At 33.3% G+C, this 20,986-nt stretch overlaps 1 protein-coding gene across 1 annotated transcript in view; it reads left to right on the top strand.

Annotated features, from left to right (window-relative positions):
• The window catches only part of Syn (synapsin), a 377,780-nt gene that overhangs the window by 293,464 nt on the left and 63,330 nt on the right, over positions 1 to 20,986 (top strand). Inside the window, exon 8 of the mRNA XM_085808167.1 lies at positions 12,210 to 12,415. Within this exon, the coding sequence (XP_085664293.1) occupies positions 12,210 to 12,415 (206 nt within the window). The remainder of the gene's footprint in view (positions 1 to 12,209; positions 12,416 to 20,986) is intronic.

Below are 20,986 nucleotides of genomic sequence, written 5' to 3'. Positions count from 1 at the left end.
GTCGCTTACGCAATTGTTGAAGTTCCTATCGTAAGCGTGTGAACTTACTAAGATAAGCGAAGAAAAAAAAATGAAGTGTATGAGAAGGCAGCGAAAATTAGACCAATAAGAAACCTGCCATTCGAAGAGGGTGAATTTATAACTATACCACAACTTGGGGGGCGAGAAAATGCTGACCGCAAACGAGCTGTAACGTTCATGTCTATTTTTGTGCTTAAATCTCTCGTACCTCCGTTTCCCTCTATAACGAACGACAGCAGTAATTGGGCAAAAAGAGGGATGCAACGTTTAAGTGGATATAAATCTGATAACAGACAAAACGCAGTGAGTAAGGGAGTGCTGTTGATATAAATGGAGAGGCATCATACATTTCCTTAAGCTTACTTTAATAAGATGTATTATTTGCTAATATTCGCAAGTGATAAATAAACGCGAACAGGCATATCAATATTATTTGCCTTTTAGCAGTCGAGGAATCTCTTTTCAAGTAAAGTAGTTTCATTGTCTAAAGCGCGTAATATTTCTTAGTGTATGATACAGATTTTCAAATGGGCACAAGATTTTTTCTGTTCTATCCCTTATTGAAATTACAAAATAATTAAGTTCTAGAAAAATCTGAAAATGTAAAAAATTCAGCAACTAGCTTGGTGCTAAATAAAAATCGGGAAATCAGAACTGGACAGTTACCCAATGCTATGAATATAAAGACGAAATTAGAGACTATCAAACAGGAGGGAAGATCTGACGTACAGGCTCATAACACGTATAAAAATCGCGATTCCATTCTGTGGTGCTTCGATTACTATTATGACCTATTTTCAGAAGCTATTTCACATGTTTCTTTTTACATTACAGAGTACGTTGCCTGTATACATAATACGAGTCGCAGTCTAAACAGCTTGCAAAAAAAAACAAAGTATCTGTCAGACACGCGAAGTTAAGGGTTTACAAAAGGTCATTCTAATAAAATTAAATTCTGGGGGTTTAAATTTTGTTTCTATTATTTATAGAAACAAGAAACAGGAAGCCCTCGCCGACCTTCGAACACCATATCTTTCGACTGCTAGCTTTATCCAATACACCACGAAGGCACGTAATAAGGAAGGAGAAAATTTCTTACATTCTTCCCCATATAAAGAGCGACACGTAGGCAAGTGCAGGTGGTGACGAATTATTGCCCATCACATTTTGACTGGAGAGACACTTGTAGAGTTATTAAATTTATCAGTGCAAGAAACACGAAAAACTAACGATGCTTTCGTCGGGATTCGAACTCCGGACCTCCCAATTATTTCTCGGTTGTAGACTTTCTTCCAATTAGAAGGCATGCGGTAAAGAAAGAGATGCTTAAGCATTACAACGAAAAATTTCTTAAAAACGAATTCCAGTTGACTTTTCTCAATTGTATTCGGGGCACAGTAATGCAGCAAACGTCGGCCTAGACTACGGTCTTAATTACCGACTGACAAGTCTGACAACAGACGCGTTATACTTTGTTACAAAAACTTTAAACTGCAAAAAAAATGCGGTTTCCTCCCTTATTTTTTTTATTATTTTTATTTTGTTTTATTTTTTTAAGTTTTACTCTGAATAGTACGTATTCATATTGAAATTGAGGTTCATCATTTGTAAAACAATTAACCTGATTTTCTCGGTCAGCATTTTTCACCTTAACGAAAACCTTTCATTTCATGAAGGGTGGGTATTCATTATTCGTTTCGTCTAGTAAAATGCCATTCTATTCATTTCTGCTACTTTTAAAAGTATTATTAACTAAAGTATCAGAAGCAGTTTAAAATTATACAAATTTTTTATTCACGTTGTTGGCTTACAAGGTTATTTTCTCCCTTCTTCCAGCATGCCTTTGTGTTGCAACGATAGCACACTCGGCGCCTATTCGAGAGTCCAGAGTCGAGTCCGGGTGAGGGCAGTGCATATTTTTCATGTACTCCTAGGACTCCTAGGATTTCATGTACTCCTAGGAAGAAAAAACTTAAGGATTGTACAGGCGTAAAGCAGATGCAATGTAAGATTTTTGGCGTCTTTCAAAACATGGAGTGAGCTGAATTCAGTGCATTGAATCTTCTCTGCATCCTTCATCTTTCTTCAGTACTTTTCCATTACGCTTAATACTTAACCAACTATAGATAAGCATGATGCTTTCCAACTCTTGGACTCGTTCTGTAATTTGTTCGCCTGCTGTTTTCCTTCTTCTTTATTCGCAATTATCTCAGATCAGCAAGCAGTGGAATAAGGGCCAGATTAAGGATTTTAGAGGCCCTAAGCAATTAAAATATTTTGTTGATTCTCCCACCATTCAATTCTCGACAGTTTTTTCTTCATTTCTTCTCTTTCTCAACTTTGGTTTAGTTGCACCATGCATTCTATGGTAAAAACCAGCAATGAACTATTTCTACCCTAAAAATATCAGAGGTTTATGGTAACCAAAATTTTAGCAAATGGCAAGAGCAATTACTATTTTTAGAATAGAAAGGGGAAATAGCTAAACCAAAATGCAACGTTTAAAAAAAAGGGCTATTGCAAATTTAAGTTAGAATTTTTATTTACATATTTTTAATCTTACATATATATTTATTATGATTTTTTTATAATACAAATCCCCTATACTAAATTGAAATATGTAGCATGGTCCGGGACTTACTAGCAAAGATTAGCTTAGTTTATTTTATGAAAACTTTTATTGCGCAGATTTTATTGGCGCTCATATTATTTCACTTTGTGCATATTACGCATTCAAAAGACGTTTTGTTATTTTGATTTAATTGTGTCTCATTAGGATTTTGGTATCTCTGTTGATTAATTACATATATATATAATACAATCTATTTGATATATGTATATATGAAATAGCTTGAAGATTTTTTATAGCGTAAATAGAATGAAGGCACTTGCAGACAGATGTTGCCGTAGATTCAACATAATTTTGTTACCCGATAAAACAATTCTTTAGACGCATAATCTGAATCGCGGATCATTATGAGCGCAATAATCACCCAACAGTTTTTGGAAGTTTACATTTTAAGACATACAATGGATGACGGATAGAAGCGAGCGGCAACGTGATGCAGGCAAGCGGGAAAGTGTATGAGGCACTCAGATGAAGCGTGGGAGAGATAAAAAAGTTTTGGTTTCAATAGAAATCTTATTCAGTGTTTGGATAAGAGGTGTCTGCACTGCGGCATAACGTAAGATCTATGATGCGGTTTTTTTTTAAACGACGCAATTTAGATTGATATGTTATGAATACTTACTATTTTTAGGACAAAAAGGTGAAGTACCCAAATTAAAATAAGGAATAAAAGGAATTAGTGTCAATTAGAATTAGAAGTATTTTTTATATAATTTTTATTTCACACACACACAAAGACATATATATATGTGTGTGTGTGTGTAAGATATAACAAAATATGATAGCTATTTCAAAAAAATAATTGACGAACTCAAAATTAACATTCTAAATTTGGTAATCTGCCCCTAAATTCCAGTTCCAGAGGTTCCAGAGTTTTCTATCTTACGTAACGTTTTAATGCAGATACCTCTTGTCCAATCAAATTAATTCTAAACCAAAACTCTGAACTGAAACTTTCCCACTCCCAGCCTTCTTCGTATGAAAGTACTATAACCTTGCCCTTCTTACCGCATAGCTTTCCTGCTGGCAAGACGCTTTTAAACCATGCTGCTGCCGCTTACTTACTTAAGATGACGTTCTAATACAAACTGCAATTTATGTATTCAAATATAATTAGGAAACATCTTGTCTGAAAAAAGGAGGATTTGATATGCGTGGAAAAAATAAAGACTGTGATTTTTCAAAATATGTTGTACTAAATTGCGTCATCATGCTTTCCACTCTGCCACCTTCAAGCCACTACGGTCTTCTCGGTCATCTACGCAGTATCATAAGCTGTTGAGAGTTCCACTGCTTTCATCTACGCATTTTAAATCATTATATATATATATATTATAATATGCATTGCAGTTTGTGTGTCTTCCTTCACCAGGAATAGAATTATTCAGCTCAAGTCATTTGTTACCGTATAGGGCACTTCCATTAAAAGGTTACGACGTTCTTCCATAAAAAAGCAATTCCATGCTCACTTTCGAATTTACTTTCATACATGTAAATGGAATTTAGAATTTAACCTTCAAAACTCCTAAACTAAATCTGAATTTATGTGGAAATTATGACGTCCTTCGGGCGTATAACGGGCAAATTAAAAAAAAATTTCGAAATTTTGCACCGAAATTTATTTGAAATTAGGAAAATGATTATTTTTCTTTATTAATTCTTCATCTCTCAAAATTTTTTGAAATTTTTCTTTGGCTAAAATTATTCGGCAGACATCTTCTGTTTTGTAATGAAAATTCCATATACATTAGTGTACTTTAATTTATTTCAATAGTACAAATAGAGCTTCAGTATCTTGATATCAGCTTGGTATAGCTTGTGATATCAGTGATATCAGCTTGGTATCACTACGCTTTCAGCTGAGATGAGATGAATTGCAAGTGTTTAATACTCTAATAACATTCTTCACAAAGAAGGAAAAAACACCCTTTCTGCTGCGAGCTTAGGCATCTCGTACATAAATGATTCTAGTTTTTAGCTTTGAATATCCGAATATGTTTACACGCGTTATAACTCGAATGCGTTCCTCCTCCCTAAGATATGCTCCTAAGTGCTCTTTGCACCATCTTACGGAGTTCAAAGAAATACGCTTGTATAAGAACAGTCCTTTCTTTTGATAGCGGGGCTTTCTCTCAAACATACTGTCCTTCTTCTTTATTGAAAGTAATACCAACAATGTAAATTGCTTTCATTACTTACTTATATTTGCATCAGTCAGCTTCACATTTCCTTATTTCACATTTGCCCATTTTCTTCTAGCCAGCTAGTTTTTGGAAGCTAAATTATTTCAAGTACCGTCTGGTAATATATAAGGTTATTGAACTGCATTTTTTCTCTTTTAAACTGGCTGAAAGTTTCCGTCAGCTTTGAATAAATGTCATTGCAAGAACATTTTACAACCGATCATAGATCAGCAGGCCAGGAGGTTTGATTAGGGCTGACAAAGTTTGAATTCAGTTTTAACTTTGCTGCTTTTAGTCAAAAGTTCATGCTTCTGTGCGTATTTATACAGAAATTGACACAGATTAGAAAAGTACATGCGCGAAAATCAGGAACTTTTAGTGACTGTAAATACAAATATAACAATGGAAACTGCAACAAATGAAAATGTCTCATAACAGTTTATAATTTGATAATTTTATAAGGTATTTCTCCCACTTCCCTAGCGTGCCTTCGTGGTGTAATGGTAGCACGCTGGGCCGGTATTCCAGAGGTCCGTGGTTCGATTCCCGGCGAAGGCGGTTGCATATTTTTCATCTTTTCTGCTTCCAATCAACCTAATGACTCTACAATTTATTAAATTTAATAAAACTAAAATTCCATTTAAGCAAACCCTCTCTGAATGAATTTGGTTTTATTGTATTCGTGGCCAACCTGGCTGATATTCATATTTCCCAAAACAGAAAACTATTTTATTTCCTGCATAATTTTTTTAATTGCTTTACATTATATTGCTGAATTTATTTAGAAGAAATAGATCTAAGAGGGTGATTTTTTGTTACTTTACATTTTGTTCCTAATAGCTACTTTGTACTAATCTAAAATATTTCAGTCCTAATAGATGGGTATCTAATCAATCTATAGACCAATAAGTGTAGCTGAATTTAAAGTATTTAAATTTGATTTCATCAGCAAAATTTTAAAAAAGTAATTTATTTTACATTCAAAATGCTTTTGAAAGCATTCTTCCGTAACTTTATTTAAGCACGTAACAAACGCATCCATTTCCTATCATATATAAGATTTCGAGTTGTTCGATGTTGAACCTAGGTTGTTATTTGCATTTAAGTGTTACAATTAGCCATTGCTAGCGTTTAAGTAATCTCCTTGGACTTGAAGGTTACCTCATTCGATTTCACATCTTAACTGTATAAATGACATTCTTTCAACGATGCAGTCATAGTAATAATGATAGGGTGAGTCTACATTTAGCATTCCGATTAATCTTTCTTTCAGATAACAGGTGGATGTTAGATATTTACTTGCGCAAACTGCTTTTCTTATTTTAAAGCATACTGCGTATTTAGACCGCATATGTAAAGAGTAATATAAATCCTGTTCTGTTATCTAATGACAGAAAGAATACTTTCAGAAGGCGGGGGAAGAGAAACTTACTGATATTAGTAGTCTAAGCACTCATTGCTGTTTTCAGATAGAGATCAAAAACTCAATATCTTTGTTACTGTGTATAGTTTAGCTAAATAGCTTTGTTGTTTTTCTTATGTTTTTTACTGGTCTGTTATACGAATATGACGATGCCTGATTAATTTGATAATAAATATCTATACCTCAAAGAAGTATTCCAAATCTAGCGATAAATAAAAATCGATGAAAAAATAAAATAAGTTATACAGTTAAATAAATATTTACCTTGCACTGCAATTCCGAAAGAAAATTACTTGGTGTGGTAATTATTACCATTGCGACTAGAGGTGCGAAGAAAAGGTGCGTGATTACAAATCGACTTTTCAGCCCATTCAATTCGCTTTTATAAAATTCTAAATCATAAATTTTAAGATTAATTTTGAAAGATTTCCTGACTAATACTTTTTAAATTGTGTATTTATAAGTCGTATCAACATTTGATAAAAATAATTGATCTTGTTCTCATTCCAAACTACAAAATAATAAACAATTTTCCATTAATCGTGTTTTATAAAACTGGTAAATTTACCACTGCGAAAAATCGAAGTTGAAAACTAGTTGCTATTTCTAGCTGAAAACTATTAGACTAAAGTAGTTTTGCTTTCCTTTGTTTGTACTTTATAATATACCTCTTATAGTGTAGAATATAATGTATGACTTCTGTGACTCCAGAGTGAAAATTCCTGAAGAAAACTAGCTTCAGTACAACTTATTACTGTATAGGTTAGAAGCATCGTGAACCTTAAAAACTGGGGACTATGTTCTCTTAGTTTCCTTGAAAAGTTCTGAAACGTGTGTCGTGTCTGTGCATTAGGGTTTTCCATTGAAGCTTCATGTCATGTAGGGACCAAATTCAGCTTATTTGTGCACATATTAAATTGCTATTTTTATAATCAAGAATCTTTAGTCTTAAATTTTCAGATTTATTTAAAAAACATCTAAGTGAAATTAATGCTACTAAATATGTTGTGCAACTTACGCACTTTTCTTTTAATTTCAAATGTCCAACATATTAGTAGTTCTTAATTCCTTTTACAGTTTATCTCAATTAATATTTGTTACACCACGAACGAAGCGCATAACATACCTGAAATTTGCACAGAAAGGTAAACATGCTTTCATAGGCAAACATTCAGCATTTCACGGGATACTCACATTACAAACGAGAATAATGACATCTCAAATCAGCTTAAAACGCCTGACTGAAATGCCGACTTTTCTTTCGGAAATCGTGTTTATTCCTTGTCTTTTGTATATCTCGCGTAAGGAAAAAGAATAAAATCATTAGGTTCTTATCGGAGCAGAAACATGAAAAATAAGCGATGCCCTCACCTGGAATCCAGCTTCGGACCTTCTGATGCTAGCCGGGTGTGCTTTCCAGATACAACTTGAAGTCATACGGTAAATAAGGAACTCATACCAGCACGTTTCTGAATTCGATTGCGGGAGAATTGCAGCCTATTTGTACTGGAGAGGTGGGAACCCTAATCATCACAATAAAGTAGCAATATTTCAAAGCAGTAATATTCAAATTACTAGATTCGCTACTGAGAACTATTATCTTGACTCTTCGTCATTGCAAAAATTTCTGAGAGTCATATATACTTCTAAGATATTTTCTTATGTTTTTCAGTTCTTTTAAAAGCACTCAGAAAACGTTTCATTAGATTGTATCGCATTTCTATAAATTTTGTCAATAGTTATTAGCATATGTTATAAAAACCATCAAGATCTGCTCGAATTGTTTGATTAATTTGCGTGTATACGCTTCTAACCTATGGATATGGAAAAAAAATAAGGATAGATATGATTAAGAGAGAACGCTTCCTGTTGTACTAATGAACTTAAAGAGTAGGCAACTTATACGAAGGCGTATGTAATCAAAACATATTCCCGGAAACGAAGCATAGCAGGCAAAAAGTTTCTGGTATGAGATTTATTAATAAAAAAAATATGTTTTTGATGCGTGTAACCAACGTTAAGTAGGTCAGTAGCTGTATTTGTAAAAGGCGCGAAATAAGAGCAGCCGTTGATCATAGTACCCTCAGTCATTACCCCCCCCGCGCTTTCTGCTTCGTGAAGGCATCTTCGCCAACGGAGGGGCTTTTCTATCGCCTGTAATTTATCACTGACATCTCATCAGCCTGTCCAGTGAACGCTAAAAAGCATGTGTATCGCCATGATAGCACCTCTAATCGAGCATCTATCTATCTATATACGACCTACAAGGTTACTTTAATTAAATCAAACAGTATTTATCGGCATTCTGTCATTGATAGCTTATTGGAAGCAACTCAAGAGTAAGTTACTCCCGGTGTTTTGGTTGTGTGATACTCAAGTCATTATATTCCACATTTTTCTTGAAACCACGTGCAGTAATGATATTAAGAATTAACATCGAAGTTTCTTATCTCAAATGCTTTCCCTGCTATCTTATCTATTTAAATAGCTCATTTAGAAGCCTTGGTTGACATGTAAACACATTCAGTTTATTTCATCTTGTACTTGATTTGTTATCAAATTGCTTACATTAAAAATATAGAGTTAACTGCAAGAAGTAACGGTTATATGACACTTTGTCGTCATAAGTTAATAGACAGACATAATAATAAACTGAACTAATTTTAAAATGCCAATCTTTTAATAATCTGCGAAACATGTCAACGAAAGAAAATGATTTAAATAAAAATTATGTTCTAAATTCCCTTAATTTCTAAAGGGGGTTTGTTTCATTTTGCACTACATTTACGTTCAAGTAATATGTTAGTAACTTCAAGCTATAGATAAGAGATTCTGCTTAACTAAATGTCTACTTAAAAGGATTAAGTAAAAAATTGCAACTATACCAATCTGAAGCAAGTTACGCTTAAAAAATATAGTAATTACAGGCAATCCATTGTCAATATAGGCAATGAATCAGATTCCAGGTATAGACTGGGTCTCGTTTTCTCTCCGCAGTCGGGAAAGAAATGTAAGGTAATAGAACTATTGCTCCCTTGTTTCTTCTTGCTGTAATTATCAGTGCATACAATTAGCAATTAGTTGATGGTTCAGAATTTTCCAAAACTTTCTCTGCTCTGAAAAAGCTAATTAATAATTATAAACTTTATAGCAGTGTTACGAGAAGGAAAAAAATCAGATTATATCAGCTCATTAATGGCTGATATGGCGATGAGAAGAGCTACTTTGATTCACTCCTGAAGTACGTTTTAAGACATCGCAAGATACAATAAGATACAGTAAACAAACGAAAAGCATATGATTTAGGTATCATATTGTGCTATAAATAACAGCATTACATTACTTGCATTCAAGTATTACGAAGGAAATAACGGAAAATTTCATAAAAAATTACAATACAGAATGTTCTCAAATTTTTTCAGTATAGAAAAATGATCCGTAATCGGCAAACAGTAAGCATAAACATGTTGTGATTATACATTTGAACATAAAAAAAGCAGTGAAATAGTAGACATATATTCTTACAAAAATTAGCCTTATTTTTAGCTAAAACGTTTCCCCGACAAATACCATAAGATTTTGTAGCATTGTGATTTGTACTCTACTCAGCAGAAAGCTTAAACGCTTTGAGTTTCTTAAAATATTAACGTTGCTTTTTTATACAGGTTATGGACAGGAACGTTAAATACAGATGCTGATGAGTTTCTATGTTATACTTTAAGCTGTTGTAATTCTATGGATTATCCAAAGCAAAATCGTTTTGGAAAATTATAAATTATCAGAGTTCATATGAATCCTTTTTTTTTTTTTTTTTTTTTTTTTAAATATAGAAAAGGATGTTTTATCTGTTGGTAACTATTGACAACAGGGTCGCAAAGGGCTCTGAAGACGACGTTCATACACAGCATCATAAAAACCTGCTTTCAGTAAAATGCTGGTGACCATACACAATACACTGAAAAACAGTTTTTTACATTTTTATGTAACAAAATGGCAATGCTTTTATTTAAAAATTCAGTTGATTTACAGTATTTTTGATAGAAAGGTTTTTTTAGAGGGGAGGGGGAATAATAAGAAGATATTTACAAAAATAAATTAGTAGTTTTATTGAAAGACAGAATTAAAACCTACATGAATTCAGTAAAATATTTTGTAGCAAAAATGAAAAAAAAAAAAAAAAAGTTAGGAATCACTAAAAAGAACTGTAACGTAAAATTAAGGAAACCAAATTAAGAATTTCGCTATATTCATATGCAGTATACCATACTGAGGATATTATATCGAAATATAGTGAGTGAGATAATAATCGCAGGATCACACAGGATAGTTGAAATTTTGCAGGAATTTTTATTTCAATAAGAGATAGAAACGTTTTATAGAGACGGAAAAAGACATCTACAATACACCTTTAGACATATTTCTTTAGATTAGTCTCTATTCCGTTATCACCCATCAAAAATTTAAGATAGAAAAATGTGATGTATTTTGTCTTTACAAAATTAATGTAATACGCATTCACATGAAACTGACGAACTTTTCTCCCAAACTTTACCTAAAAATTCCCAAGTAGCTAAAAATTCGTTCATAGTGAGGTACTGATAGGAATTAGTTTGAAAAGAAGAATGATAAGTATTTTCATTTCAAACAACAAAGTGCTCAACACGAAGACTAACTCAGTTAAATTATACGCGGTTGTTGAGAACGAGAAAAGCAACACAGAATGATATGCCAAAACAAACGGGAGTGACGGATGATAGTAATGAAAACTAGTACTGTTAACGAGAACAACAAAAATAATCGCCGCGTTTTGCTCTTCTCGCATCAACATTGAGCATTTTTTGAAATTCTCGATGGTTAAAAATATGAGTTTGAATTAAAATATGCTTTAAAAATACTCAATAAAAGCAAAAACTGATCAGTAAGCTGTAACCAGCATCTGTTCTAGTTTACATATGACCTAGGTACTGAAAAATTTTAAAGCTACTACTTTATTTCTTAATTCTGTAACAAAAATTTTCGGTTCTTATTTTATATTCTGTTGAAAAGTCATCACTGATAAAAAGTTCTTTTAAAAACTTATTAATCTGCAAAGAATTATCTCAACTATTTCTATGGGTCTCTTTTTTATATTAATAGAAAGTTCACAAAATACTAGAAATAGAGAAGGTTTTTCAGAGCCGAATAGTGAATGTTTTTATGATTTAGGGTCATCGGAAAGCAAATTTCTATTGTTTATTTAGTAATTACATACTGTAATGCAATACGAAGTTTTGGATAATCATTCGCAACAACTAGATTCTTTAACGAATATGAAAATATGTTTAAAATAATGGGGAAACATAAACTGTTTACGATTAACACCTTGAAATAGGTGCATTTTATGAGCTTACATTGAAGAGACATTAGATATTTTTTGGAAGCAGGCAAATGAAAAATATGCAACGCCTTCGCCGGGAATCGAACCACGGACCTCTGGAATACGCGCCCAGCGTGCAGGGCACTACACCACGAAGGCATGCTAAGAAGGCGGGAGAAATACCTTATAACATATGTTGTGTGTGTATGCAGTATTAGAGGATCATCTTAACAGTACGCCTTCGTATTATTTACATCAATATATCATTTGTAATAAAGTAACATGGATAGTTTGGCAGTTATTCGTATGCATTACTATGTTTTCCGTTACCCACTTAGATGTTTTGACTTTTTTAGTAGTATTTTATAAATGCAAATACTTTGTTGATAGTCTGATGAAAGAAATTTTGCTCGTGCAATTCCTGTACAACATTTTAAGCAGTTAAATTTTATTTAAAAAAACTGAAATCATCCTCCAATCATATCTTTCTTTAAGAAAAAAAAAAAAAGTTGTAGATTTTTTATTGTGTATGATGCAGAAAATAATTTTCCGTACGTAAATAATTAATATCCTTATCATGTAATCTTTCTTTTATAGTTAACCGCAGCCAAATATCCTAGCGTCGTTAAAATTGGCCACGCTCATGGTGGAGTGGGAAAACTGAAAGTGGAAAATCATTTTGACTTTCAGGATGTAGCAAGTGTCGTTGCAGTCAGCAAAATGTACTGCATTGTGGAACCATTTATTGATGCCAAGTATGATATTCATGTGCAAAAAATTGGAAATAACTACAAGGCCTTTATGTGAGTACTGTAATGAACCAATCTTTTTAGACTTTAGTTTATTGTCTCATTGTTATTGTTCAACAGTCTTGAACTAAATTTTAGAATTTTGCATATTATTTAAAAATTATTTACAATGAAGATATGTCAATCGTGAACTCTCAAGGTTTATTTTTAAATATAAACTTAAATGTGCTCATCTAAAACTACATAATAATAAAAATTAGTTGCTGAAAGATAGCTGTAGATACACACACAAAAAAAAAAAAAAAAAAAAAAAATGGAAATTATAACGATAATTACCATTTTCCAGAATTTCAAAGTATTGTCTCTCGACTGCCCATAGATCCAATTCGTGGAACTAAAATATAAAATAAGAAATGAATAAGTACAAGCATAATCTTAATTTTTATTTATTTACACATCTGTGAGCTTCTTGGCTTGTATCTGATTTATTGCTTATAGTTGAACAGCATATTTGTTTTAAGTAAATGTTTGTTAACACGTTTAAATGACTTTTGACGAGAATGTATATATTTCTTTTGTTAATACGAAATAATTTAGTACGGCTAAAATACAAGAAATAAAACGTATGGTTTGAAAATGCTGCTAGAATTAAATGAGAATGAGTTTTATATAAGAAGATGCTTCATGCTGGAAATTTGCCCTGTCCAAATTATATATGTTTCACATAACAAATGTTTATTGTGAATCAGATGGTAAAAAAAGGGGTACAGTGAAGAAATGATTAAAGCAATAATATATTATATCACAGCTACGTAATCTGGATTAAATAAATGCACCACTTTGAGAACTGTAAAAAACTGTGGTATGCATATTAAACATAGCAAGTTAACTGTGTATAAACCATTAGGCATTTCATTTCGGAGTAGGAGATGTGAAAAAAGTGCAATGAAGAACTCGAACTCCGGACCATCTGATCGTTAGCTATACGTTCTTTGCGGTTCTACCACGAAGACACGTAGTAAGGAAGAAGAAAAACTTTACAACTGTAGAAACTTTTGCTTTTAGATAAACATACATAAGGTAGCTAATAAGCAATTAATAACCTATCTAGAACATAAAGAATTGTTGATTTTATTTTGTAGATTGCAAATTAGTTGAAATGGAGGTTTTGGGAAAAAATTATATTATTTGCACCAATTACAATATTATAAATTGGGTGCTACTTTGGTAGACGGTTGCACGGATTTTTGGTGATTTACTTTGGCGCAATTGTTGGCGCGGTTTTAAAAATCGTCAGCCATCTTGAAAAACGCCGTTTTTACGTATTTTGCCCATAGTAAAGTATTCGAAACTTTAAAAAGAAATAAATATTGTTAAAAATAATGGATTAATTTTTTGTTGAAAACGTTGTTTTTTAAGATGGCAAGCAAATGTAAATAAATACATTTACTACGAGTATAAAATACTAAAATAAGGTTATCACTTTCATATAGCAATGAAATAGAATAAAAACACCGCTATAAAAACATTGCGCCAACGTTTAATTGGATTAAAATATTACTTAAACTGAATATCGAATAAAAAACCATCATACTAACGTTTAAAAGAATTAAAATATTACTTAACTTCAAATACTTTAAAATAAGTAAATAAGAACGCTTCGTACACTAGAGCTAAAATGACAGCAATTAGAAGTTTACTGCCGGTAAAAAAGGAGGAATGTCTAATATTTTTTTTACTGTTACAGCGGTTATTTCTTCCACCGTGAACCACAATACGGCCGTCCTCAGAATCGGCTCTTTTAACGATCTTCATCTGCGATCCACATTTCTCGCACTTCATTGAAGAAGCAATTAGCGAGGTTTCCTCCAAAAATTTAAAATAACTTTCCTCTGACCCTTGTAACAATTTATAAATAAATCTTTGATTAGGAAAGCCAAGTTGGCCAAAATAAGGTCTCAAAGGACAATTTTTTGATTTCGATACCAATAATGCTTGGTACATACTAATAACAACATTAATCTTTGAAAGGGACATATTCGTTCCCTATGAAATCTAAGGAATTCGAAGAGATGAATAATAAAATTTTAAAATAGCGCGGTAATGCACAAGTATTCAGTAACCAATCAGGGAGCTGATTACAGCTCGTTAATGCACAAATATTCTGTAACCAATCAGGGAGCTGATAACATCACGCATAGAATTAAAATTATTTAAATAATCATATATAATAAAATCATTTTTCAAAAAAAATTGTATTTTAACATTTAACAGCCATAAATAATGTTTAAAACATTAGATTAAATTTATAGATATTAAAACCAACTACTTTTAAAGCAAGGTGATGTACAGGGGTTGGACAAAAATATGGAAACACCTTTAAAAAAACATGTTTCTTTGCTTAATATGGTGTAGGAAACCCGTTGGCATCTAAAACAGCTTGCAGTCTTCTCGGAATGGATAAATACAGTTCCTGTATGTTTGCCAAGGGAATATTATACCATTCTTCCTGCAAAACGGTGGCAAGTTCAGATAACGATGTTGGCGGTGGATAACGAAAACGCACTTTCCGTTCCAATGTAGACCACAAAGGTTCGATAATATTCAGGTCTGGTGACTGTGGTGGCCAGGGGAGATGGGACAACTCACCCTCGTGCTCAGAAAACCAGTCCTGGACAATGTGAGCTGTGTGAACAGGGGCTTTGTCGTCTTCGAAGACACCATCACCATCGGGGAACAAAGTTTGTACCATGGGATGAACTTGATCCGCCAAAATATTCACATAAGTCTTGGCAGTCATGTGCCCTGACACAGTTATCATGGGGCTAGCAGAGAACCACGATATGGCTGCCCAAACCATAACAGAACCCCCGCCATGTTTCACTCTTGGCAACAAGCAGTCTGTATTATAGGCTTGAGATGGCGTTCTCCAGACGTAAACTCGGCCAGAAGTGGGAAACAATGTGAAAGAAGACTCGTCAGACCATATTACTCGCTTCCGCTGCTCTATAGTCCAGGCTTTATGACTTAAACACCACCTTTTCCTGTTACGGGCATTAGCATCACTAATGAGTGGCTTCTCAATTGCAGCACGGCCAGCAATTCCCTGTTTATGAAGCTCCCTTCTAATTTTTTTGGAATTCACAGGGTTCGGTAACACAACATTCATTTCAGCAGTAACTTTTGCAGCTGTGGTCTTCTTATTTTTCGTCACAATTGCCCTTAATGATCGTCTGTCACGATCACTCAGGACACACTTTCGTCCGCGCTGTGATTTAGCAGATGATGTTTTTCCGCTTTTCAAATATGCGGAATAAATCTTCGATACAGTACCTCTTGAAACACTAAACACCTCGGCTACCTTGCTTACGAAAGCACCTACCATTCGTGCTCCAATAATTTGCCCACGTTCGAAGTCTGTTAACTCTGACATAATGCAATGACAACCTCACATAACAGTACTCCGAGAACCACTGAACTGTTTAGCACATTTATGAAGTTGTATAGGTGGCGTCAGTAGTCAAAAACGCCAGCGCCACCTACATATTTCATTAAAATCAATCTTTCTTTTCAAACATGCATTTCACAAGGTGTTTCCATATTTTTGTCCATCCACTGTAATTGATTACATCATCCACAACATAAAATTTTTACTTAAAATAAAAACGCAAAATTAAATTGATTTTTAATATTTAACATCCATAAATAATGTTTAAAACATTAAATTGCATTTATAGATATCAAAACCAATTACTTTTAAAGCAAGGTGACGTCACTGATTACATCATCCCCAACATAAAATTATATAAAATATCATAAACAATAAAATTTTTACTTCAAATAAAATCGCAAAATTAAATTGATTTTTAATATTTAGAAGCCATAAATAATATTAAAAACATGGAACTTATGCATAATAAAACGCATTATTTTTTAAATAAAATGACAACAAAGTATCGGTTACCATACATAAGTTGTCCAGCAATGGGTTTACTATAAGTCGTATCGCTCGCCAAAAAAAATCGCGGAAATCCGTGCAACTTTCTACCAAAGTAGCACCATAAATTGCATCAATATTTTTAGTAGCCCATAAAATATTGCAAGCAATTTCGCTCATTTAAATACAAACATACAAACATTATTTAAAAAAAAATGCAAAACCGATGTTAGGACTTATCTCAGTTGTCTGACAGCAGTGTGACAGCAGTTTTGATCATGAATAGAGGCAAGATTTCGCTCCTGCCGTTGGCTAGACCTTGGGTACCAGGATTGATAGATTCGAGGGATTCCCACCCCTCTTTCCCTCCCAACAAACTTTTGGAGAGAACTCTCAGCTCGTTAGTATTTGAAATGCCCCCAAGCCGTAAAGATAATGTATACACCGTATGATTTCCTTGTACGGAATATTAAATTATACGCATTTTTCTTGCATTTCATTTAAACTTATTGGATTGAATTAAATCTAAAATATCGTCTTAAAAAATAAAGTACCTACAAATCATCGCAGGACGATAACATCGCACACATGCGTTTTCAGGTTTTGAAAGATGCAAATGCATGTTCGTATAAAGATCATAGAGTTCAAGAAGTAAAGAGGGATTCTTTTACTTTTATATTTCATATATTTGAACGAACTAATAAATTTTTGCTGAAAAAATAAAAAGGAAACTTAAGCATTTAAAAACTTAAAATGAGTAGAAAATTAATGCAACTTAAAAAGCTTGATAGAATTTTAAATTTATATAGTTAATTAGCAAAGATCATTAATACATTAAGCTTTCTTTATAAAGTTTAACTGACAATTTTTCATTAAATGTACAGTCTAAAAATGCTTAGAAAAAAAAATGATAAATAACTGCATAAGGTTACCTCTACAAAAATTGCTTAGTTAATGATCAAATTATTTTCTTTCACATTTGTTGATCTGATATTGTTTTAATAAAAATTATATATTGTTTTGTTTCCTTTTATTCTTAAAGTGTCGTTAACATTTTCATGTATAGCATGTTAGTTATGACGAAATTCAGTTACATAATATGTCACTATGCGATTTGAAAAACCCATGTATGCGATGTTATCGTGATGCAATAATTTGTACGTACTTTATTTTTTACCACGATATTTTTGACGACGATGATTTTAAACTGCGAAGTTTTTGAACCGCTTTATTTTTTACCACGATATTTTGTACCACGATGTTTTGTACGTGGACGTTTTCTCCATGCGTTGTTTTCTCCACGACGTTTTCGGCTGTAACCAAATATACAGGCTATTTCATTTAAAGTTATTAGTTCTTTGAAATTTGCGTTTATTTCAACCAAAACTTGAAATTTTTTCCCTATTTTAATAAGCTCATTTTCATGTGTGTATGCATGTGCGTGTATGTCTAATTCTGTATATTTTCTCTAAACTTGATCGAAAATAACAAATCCCACTATCAAAGGTTCTTCGACTTGTTTCCTTCTTGTATAAAAGTTCATTTTATGGACAATACTGGTTAAATATTGCAGTTAGTTAAATTTTAGGACTAACCTGATACTAATCTTAAGCTTACTGGTTCAATCGTACCAGCATTAAAAATTACTTGCTCGTAAGACATCCAAAGCTCCGCATCATATTATCACTGAAATTATCGTAATTTTGCAACCGAGACAGCAAGCAAAATTCTACTAATTATAACTTACTACTAATAAATCCCTAATTAAGGTGGTAAATGCATAATATCGCCCTGGGAGCCCGAGGACTAAAATATTATGTCATGGGCTCAAATTAGGAACGGCGTATTAGGTATAATATTTAGGGAGATTAGGTAAAGAAGTTTCAATATTTCTACATGATTTAAGGGTTGGCATTTTCTCAGATGATACCATTAAACCCGGCCAAGCGGCAACGCTTGCTATGAATTTATCATTCGCTCATGTCATCTCCTAAATGAAATCAGTTATTTTATTTCCAGCTGAAATTTAATCACTAATAACTAAAATAATTACTTGAAATTTGCTAGGTTTTCTCAAAGCGGTCTAGGTTAATGGTTAGAGCGCTTCGTGAGTAGTAGGGAAAATCCTGGTTCATGGTCAGGGTCTCATATTTCCTTGTTCTGCGCACTATTAAGCTTCCTTGATGAAACTATGATTGTTTTGGATTTACCACTCAATTCATCCAGCTGTTAAATTAATTATGCACTTCCAGCTGCGTCTGTCTTTACGACAAATACGAATTTGCTAGAAAAATCTTTATGGATAAAACTGAAAATTTGCATTTATCCATGTACGTTGTCTGAGCAATCTCGTCTAAACTAAATAAGAATAAAGCACCGGTAGTTATAAAAAAAGCATTAATTTTTATAAGAAGGTTTCATATTTGAATGTAAAATAGTTTTAATTTTGGCTATATTAAATGAAAACAAAGATTTCTACCAACACAAAAACGTCTTTTTTAATCCTATTCTTTGAAGAAAAATAACGAATGCAACAATTTATCAGTTACGACAGAATTTGTCAAGTAACTTCCTAAATTTCTTCCTAATGTAAATTTGAAAAGCATTCGACACATATCTGTTTAAGAGGAAACTGTAAATTTTAAAATGCAAGTTTATTCAGTCTTTGAAAATATATGTACACGCATACTTCTTGGAGATAGATTAAAAGGAGATGAGATTTAAATTCTAAGGCTAACTGCATTTAAAAGTGTGTAAAAGGGACTACTAATTGTTGTATGTGTCCAAACACCGAATACTTATTTCAACATCATTACAGTGTAATAAAAAAATAATTAGTTACTTTTCCCTAACAGCTTGACTTTTTACCTCTAAAACGAATAACAGCTTACATATATATCTAACTTCACCAGACGCTAAACGACTACAAATAATGCTTATCACAAAATCGTCCGCAACTCTATCCTTGATATCAGTCGCGGGTTCGTGAATCTAACGATTTACAGTGTTAGCGATTTACATCTGTTACTTCAGAGCATCAGCCGCCCAGACGGTATAGTGCTTTAGGGAAGCTGCTGCGATACTGAAAAGCCTCGGGTCGAATCCCGAAAAAGGCATGTCTGTAAGGTCCCAATCACATTATGTTTCGACTACGCGGGACTTGACGTCGAAAGGGACAATTCTCAGAACCCGCACAATTCCAGGAAACACACGTAGCTAGGTTACGTGTGTTTCCTGGAATTGTGCGGGTTCTTAGAATTGTCCCATTCGACGTCAAGTCCCGCGTGGCCGAAACTTAATGTGATTGGGACTTAATTGTCCATCTCTTCATAGGAGGTAACAGTGTCCCACCTATTAGTTGCTACCTCTTCCGCCCTAGTAGTGGCCAAGCCAAAGTGGGTTAAGTACCCGTCAATGGAAAAAAAAAGGAAAACCTTAGAGCATTACGGAGAGACTTAATAAGGGGCATTTGAAGATCCGATGTATGGTATAGAACTTAGAGGTACCTTAAGTCTTATTGGCAAATAATGACGCCTCAAAACAGCACGTTACGCTATCGAAATAAACCATCCCCGTTCAGATTACATGAAAGTTTTGGGTGAACAGGCATAAAACATTTTGGTGGCACTCAGCGTTCTCGGCATAAATTAACATGGAAAAAATCTGATGTGGACACCATATGACTTCCTTGTACGAGTATTAAACTGTACACACTTTTTGCTGCACTTCAAAACTTAAAACTGAAACTGTTTGACACCCTTCTTCTTTTGAAGTACTGCGACACTCTATCTCTCTCTTCTCGCTTATGCTTTCATCCTGTTAAGACGCTTTTGCTATCATCTGTGTTCGCTTCCATTGCTATAGTATCAAAAATCTAAAATGTTCTGGAAATAGGCACGTTAGGAGTACCAAGTGAATTGTGGCCACAAAATGTGAATTTAAATAAATATCGAATTTAATCCGGCTCGATTGCTTCTTCTTCAAAATGGATGGAAGCGCTAAGCATCAAGTATCTACCCTAAACGACGTTGCTACGTTTCTACATCTCAGTGGTCTTACATCAGTATCAAATTTGTATTAGGAGATAATATAATCAATATTTCTTTAGTAAATAAATTATTATATATATATCATACACTTGGTGCTGCTGGTTGCAATATAAAAGGGAGATACCGAACTAGATATTAAAGCAACTCCATATACAAAATTTTAACGTTCTACGGCTAAATACCTTTTGAATCCATTTTAAATCCATTTTACATTTCCGTTTTGGAAAAAAAGACTTTTACTCTGTCCGTACGTACAAACGTCACGCAAAAAGCATAAATTAACTAGACGTTATTAGGCTGTGTAGCGAATTATCCTTATGAATTAAATACAACAAAGTTCAGCTATTGGTGTAAAGAACCCTATATTAATTCAATTATGATTCACAGATGGCCCTAACTCTTGCTTACAAAAGCCAACACTTTTGGCTTAACGCAAATGATAACGAGCAACTTAAAATTAAATAAAATTAAGTTAGCCTAACAGCTTCTCATATGTTACTTAACGCGCAGGCAGGCTCTGACTCGTAAAAGTCGCCGTAAACAAGCTTAATGGCAAGAAGCGCTCAATGCCACAGAAATCTAATCACTAGTAAATCAAATATTGCAACGTGGCTTTCAGGCAAGCAGAACACGCTTTAC

This window comes from Stegodyphus dumicola, chromosome X1 (genome assembly GCF_044657685.1).
Source record: "Stegodyphus dumicola isolate Sdum_Otavi_A_Nest chromosome X1, ASM4465768v1".
Taxonomy (NCBI): Eukaryota; Metazoa; Arthropoda; class Arachnida; order Araneae; family Eresidae; genus Stegodyphus; species Stegodyphus dumicola.
This window is presented reverse-complemented; position numbering and strand designations above follow the sequence as displayed.